Here is a 6289-nt window from a genome sequence, read left to right as displayed (position 1 = left end):
AACAATGTTGAAATCCCAGATCTATAAACCTAGATGTCTTAATCGATTATGAGAGCCCCTTTCGGGAACCCTAAGCCCAATTTGGGATCTACTCAGACATGGCTGAGGTCGACATCATCATTGGTTTTAGTAAAAGTAATCAAAAACAGTAAAGAAAGAGATGAAGAAAGCTTCTCTATTGAAGAACTCGGACTTGAACAATCTTCTACAAAAATCGCATAATAACGGCTAAAGGAAAAAGGGTTTCTGTAAAGTATCAAGGGTTCTGTCTAAAAACGACCTAAATGACAAGTATTTATAGTCTTCAATACTCCATGGTCTCTAGGGTTCCAGAATTGAGGCTGAGAATAACTTTGGGCTTCAGAAATATGGGCTTTAGTTCGGAGTTTGACGGCCACGGTTGAGAGTGACGTGACCGCGGGGAATAGGTGGTTGGCCGCGGTCGAGAGGCTTGTGACCGCGGGAAATGGGCTGTTGGCCGCGGTCGCGTGACTTGCTGGCCATCTTCGAGTGGCTCCGGGGCAAATGGAATATCTTGAGATCCAACCGTTGGAATGTCTCCAAACCAAGTGCATTTGAAAGCTGGTTGATTATTCTATAAGTTGTCCAATTTTGAGGGTGATCAGACGGTGAGAAAGTCTTCGTCTCTCCATGAGAGTTCTGACGGTCTGCATTTATCCAAAAGAGTCTTTTTGTTCCAATTTGTGCCTCTTTATCCCAAATTACCTGAAAAGTCTTTTAAAATCCGAAAACATAGAAATCCTTTGAAAACATTTGGAAATGGAGTAAAAACACCTGTAAAAGATATTAAAGTGATCAATAAAAATGGTCAAAATCCGGTGTTATCACCGGGGGCTTAATATGCGGCCTGTTCCTGCTTCTCCTTGGTTCCTGCTGGGCCGAGCAATCAGGGACCATCCTTCTTTTTGGGGTTTTCTGTTTTTTTGATTTTTTTGGCTTTTTTGTTTTATAAGAAACACCTGAAACTAAGAAAAAGAAAAAGATCAATAGAAAAAGAAAGAAAAATACTAAAGAAAACAATACCTAAATGGGTTGCCTCCCATTAAGCGCTTTTATTTTAAGTCGTTTAGCTCGACTTTTGGAGTTGGACGTTGCTTAGTCCAATGAAGAGGATCTTGTCCTGAGATAAGTCTTTTTCGACATCGCCTTGCTTTGCCTAGCAGGTTCTTCGTCACTCCAAAGCTCTTCTTCAAACTCTTCTGTTGCAGAACGTTTTCCTGTTTTGTTGTTGTATAGGACAGCTTCTGTAAAGACATCTTTGTCGATATTAGCAAATGAAATCCTCCGGTTTGGCCAGTCCATTATAGCTCCGGAAGTTGCTAGAAAAGACCATCCGAGAATCACTGGATGTGTTGCGTCTTTCGTTTCAACAATGTAGAAGTCGACAGGCACGATGCAATCTCCTATTCTCAAAGGAATGTCATGAGCTATTCCTTGAGGTGTTGCATTAGAATCATCAGTTAGACTAATCTTAGCTCTAGTCCTGCGCAGGTGTTTGATACCAAGTCAAAAAGCAATTGCCTTGGACATCATGTTAAGACAAGCTCCAGAATCACAAAGCACGTCTTTAAACATTTCTCGTCTAATAGAACAAGAAATGAGAAACTGACCTGTAGTCTTGATCTTGTGGAGAATTCGAACTTGCCTCTATCTGTAAGTGTTGGCTGGTGTTTCAAACGCAGAATAAGGCTCACAAAAGAAGGCTGCAGCGTCGTATTCAATGATTGAATCGATGTATGGCATCTTTATCTTGCTGCATATTGGGTCTTTTTGGATTGAAGAATCAGATGAATCTTCAACACATTCCTTTGCCATCATACAAGGTAATGATTCCTGCCAATCCGTTTCTTCATCTGAAACTTGGTTTTCTTTTTCCTGAGTTGCTTTTTTAGGTGCTGGAGGTTGAAGTTGGGACAGAAGATGTATTATCTTTTTTCAAATCCCAGAGGAGAATCTGAACGACCAATTCCCGCGGTCAGAGGCCTCGTGACCGCGGGAAAAGGGACCTTGGCCGCGGTCAGGACGGTTGCACCCGCGGCTCCGAATGTGTCCTGCTCATAGTGTGCTTCCTCTTTCTCATACTTGGCACAGTCCTCTTCAGCCTCTTTCCTGGGTAAACTAGCATCATTTAAACTCATACCGGGGTACAGAAAGTAGTACAGAAACCAAAATTGAAAAAGAAAGAACAAGGGTTTAGGAGATAGATCTTACTCTCCCTAAAACCTAAAAACAAAGCTTAAAGTAAAATTTCTGTAAAGTATTTCGTCTCTCTTCTTCTCTTCTTAAAAACGACCTAAATGATATGTATTTATAGTCTCCAATACTCTCTGGTGTCTAGGGTTCCGAAATTGAGGCTGTGAAAATGATACGGGCTTCAGAAATGGGCCTTCGAACTTGGAGTTAGCTGGCCGCGGTCGTGATGTACGTGACTGCGGTGAATGGGTGGCTGGCTGCGGTGGGGATGGTTGTGACAGCGGGGAATGGCCTGTTGGCTGCTGGTGGAAACGCTTGTCGGCTGGTTTACGGGACATCTTGTTCTTCGCGTATCTTTTCATTGAACCGTTAGATTGCCAATCTGTAAAGTGTGCTGGAAAGCTGATACTTCCATCTTTGAGATCTCCAAATTTGAGCTGGATCAGACGGTGAGAAGGCATTCAATCGGGGTGAACTTCTGACGGTTTTACTCTGAGCTGAAATCTGGTCTTCTATCCATTTTGTTAAGCTTTTCCCTAAGTTTCCTGAAAAGAGTCTTGGAACTACAAATACTAGAAAAACGTAATAAAAGTACTTAAAAGCAATTAAAAACATAGAAAAAGTATTTCAAATCGATCCATAAAAGTGGTGAAAATACGGTGTTATCAATACCACAGTCGCTGAGGTCTGATCCCAAGTAGTACAAGGGATTTGATGTTGAACAGGACGGTGTGGACTGTCGTGGTGGGATGCTTTCCGAGGGTTCAGGTAGGAATGCCGTGGCCGGATCGATCCAGTCCTCCTTGCCTGGTGGAAACTCAGGGTTCCTCGCATTCGAGGTTTCTCCAACCTCCTCTTGTGTAACCGGTGCTGTCGAGGTCGCAGAGTTCTTATCAGGTGATGAAGGTGCGGTGAGCTGCTTGACCTTCTTCTTTAGCTTCCTTACACAATCCACCAACGCGTGAATGGTCTTGTCTTGCCACTTACACCACTTTTGGAGAGTGTTAACTCTCGAGTACAGCTTCTTTGTGTGGTATTCGGGTTCTCCCCACACGTAGGTATCAAAATGGTATCGGCCAGCTCCTATTCTTCGTTCAGAGAACCTTGGTTCCTCGTTCTCATACCTGGCGGTTCCTTGCTCGTTCGGAGGCTTGCTGGACGCAGCCTGTTCTTATTTAGTGCACTAGCGCAATGGTGGATCAAATAGAGGGTTCTACAACTGATCTTTGAGCACGTAGAAGGAGATATTGCGTTGCTCATGTAACATGGTGAGGGATCTGTTAGGCAGAAGAACCTGTGTGCCATCCCTGTGCATCAACGTAAAGTTATAAACCCACTTGTTTCCTGCCTTGCCTCCGAAGAAACCACTCTTGCTTAGGTATTGTTCATCAATGAGGCTCGGCTTCGACGTGGAATCAGGGAATACAAACCCTTTGGCTCTCAAAATCTTAGTCACCACCCAACCGTTCTGGAGCCTCCTAGTACCCTTCTTCTTCCGATCACACCACACGTTGTGACGGTAAGTGAGCATCTGAATCGCAAAAAATGCACCTAGAGAGGGTACATGTATCGGTCCTACTATTCATGGAGATCATTTCCAGAATTTAAATCTTTAGGCACTGCGAGTTAACTAAGTCGCAAAACTATCTCGCAGACTTCAGGTCTCCTCGTACCTTTTCGCATTCAGGGGAGAGTAACTTCCAGGATATAGATCCAAATGGCTTGATTCCAACTTCACTGGAAAGAGAACTCAAATATCTCAAACTTTGGTGAAGAATGTTTCAGAGCTTGGGAAGTGGAAGGTTACCCGGACGGCTCATCTCTGCAGTGCATTGAAACAATCGGAAAGAAGCTCTTAGACCTGTGTTCAGTCCGGAGAATGTATATTTCAGAACATAGCTCTAAACTGGATTATCTCAGATGTTCTGAAAAGAGCACTCAAAGACATTGAATCTTGATGAAGGTACTGGCAACTGAATCCGACTGGAAAGGCATCTTCCGACAAAATCTTTGTGACTCATCGGATCGGTCTTGAAACTGTAGCGAGACAGGTCTGCCTTCCGGTGAGCTTAACTCTCTGCGCACGACTCCAAATCCAATGATTTCACCTTTTATGGATCCGTGACCTAATCATCTACAATTTTGATTCAGACTCTGTAAGCTGAATCGGACGTTAAAACTCCACGGACAGGCAATCTTTCAAACATATCGGATTGCTCCGGAATGGATGCGAGACAGGTCTGTCTTCCGGTGGCCGTATCGTTCAGCTCGATGCTCAAAATTCATTGATTCTAATTGTTCTGAAATATAGACTCAATTATCTTGATCATTGCTGAAGACCTCGTTGGCTGAATCGGCTGGCAAGACCTTCTGGTAATGCGATTTCAAATATGTATCTGCACCCGAGATTTTTGGCCGAGAACCTTGAACAGCCGGTATGTGTTTTGGCTGAGGGATCTACCTGCAGTACATGAAAATCGCCGAGAAAAAGCTTTCTGCGGTACAGGCTATCGCCGTGAACCTCCAAAAGGCTGTTTTCACCACTTTTAAAGCTCCATTCACCATTTCTTCTCTTGGCTTCATCTTTTCAGATCCAAACTGCTTCCAAATCACCTGTAAACACTCCAAAACATGGAAGACTCACTTGGACCTAATCCAAACCCTTAAGTTCTAAAAAAACACCTAAAGACCTAAAATGCATGAATTAAGATATGATTTGGAATGAAATAAACAACCTAAATGATGCAAATTATGGACATATCAATTTCCTGGTAGATTCAAGAAGCAACTCCAAGAGAAATCTAGATCACTCTTTGATAAAAAAATGGAGAAGGTGGACATCACAATGCCATTGATTAACACCTTTCTTTTGGTGCCACATTATTCAAAATTCTTGAAAGATGCAATACTTTAGAAGACAAAAAAGCTTCAAGGAATGGCGGTGCTTAGTCATGAGTGTAGTGCAATTATTCAGAGGAGGACAATCCCTAGAAGCTATCTGATCCAGGGAGTTTCACATTATCCTGCACTCTACGTCCTCTTATGTTTGCAAGTTTCTTGTGTGATCTTGGAGCATTAGTTAACTTAATGCCATTCTCAGTTGCGAAGAAACTGGGGTTCACAATCTACTAGCTTTCAAAGATCTCTCTGATTCTTGCTGATAGATCAGTTAGACTCCCAATTGGACTTCTTGAGGATCTTCAAGTGAAGATAGGAGACTCTGAAGTTCCAACAGATTTCATTGTGCTAGAGATGGATAAGGAGTCAAAGGATCCTCTTATCTTGGGAAGACCCTTCTTAGCAACAGGTGGTGCTATTATTGATGTAAGAGGAGGGAAGATAGATCTCCAACTAGGATCTGAGGTGTTCAAGTTTTATATCAATGAAGTCATGAAGAATCTCAAAATAGAAGGTCAGGTCTTCTACATAGATACAATGGAGGAGCTTGTAGAGGAACTTCTTGAAGAGTTAAACACAGAAGATCATCTCTAAATTGCTTTAACAAATGAACAAGGGGAGTATGGCTATCTTGAAGATGAAAGTCTTGGGTTTATGAAGCTGATAGGTTATCACAAACCATTGGAAAGCAATGATTCATTCATGGAGTTGAGTTACAAGGGTTTATAGAAGATGGTCTTGGAGGTTCAAAAATGGCTAAGTGTCAAGAGATTGTTCACTCCGAGGTGCATTCAGTCGATGTGGAACTTGGAGTGAATAAAATCAAAGACAGAAGGCCACCCAAGATGTACGTCAACCAAACACCGCACAGAGTACAAGGTTTCAAAAGAGAGAAGTTGCTATGGGTTTAACTCCGAGGTTTACACCGGCAGAATGAAGCTCGATGCAAGGTGCACCGAAAGAACTCCGAGATGTAACTCGAGTGAATCAAGCTCAGTGTCTGGGTTTGAAGTTCAGAAGATTTACGATGGCTTTGGCACCGGGTTGCGTTCTCAAGATGTGGAAGTTGGTGTAAACTTTGCAGAACTAAAGAAGTATACACCGAGATGCACATCGACAGAATCAAGCCAGGAGTGTGGTGGCTTTTGTGAGACAATGGAAGAAACAGTCTACACCG

At 42.8% G+C, this 6289-nt stretch overlaps 1 protein-coding gene across 1 annotated transcript; it reads left to right on the top strand.

Moving 5' to 3' along the window:
• Positions 1-5149: 5149 nt before the first annotated feature.
• LOC112087326 lies at positions 5150-5706 on the top strand. The gene is made up of 2 exons (XM_024157344.1): positions 5150-5266; positions 5347-5706. Exons 1-2 carry the CDS (start codon positions 5150-5152, stop codon positions 5704-5706), a joined length of 477 nt encoding a protein of 158 aa, XP_024013112.1.
• The last annotated feature ends 583 nt before the right edge of the window (positions 5707-6289 follow it).

This window comes from Eutrema salsugineum, unplaced genomic scaffold, assembly GCF_000478725.1.
Source record: "Eutrema salsugineum unplaced genomic scaffold, Eutsalg1_0 scaffold_18, whole genome shotgun sequence".
NCBI classification, from domain to species: domain Eukaryota; kingdom Viridiplantae; phylum Streptophyta; class Magnoliopsida; order Brassicales; family Brassicaceae; genus Eutrema; species Eutrema salsugineum.
The sequence above is the reverse complement of the archived record's forward strand: the minus strand, read 5'-3'. Positions and strand labels throughout refer to the sequence as shown.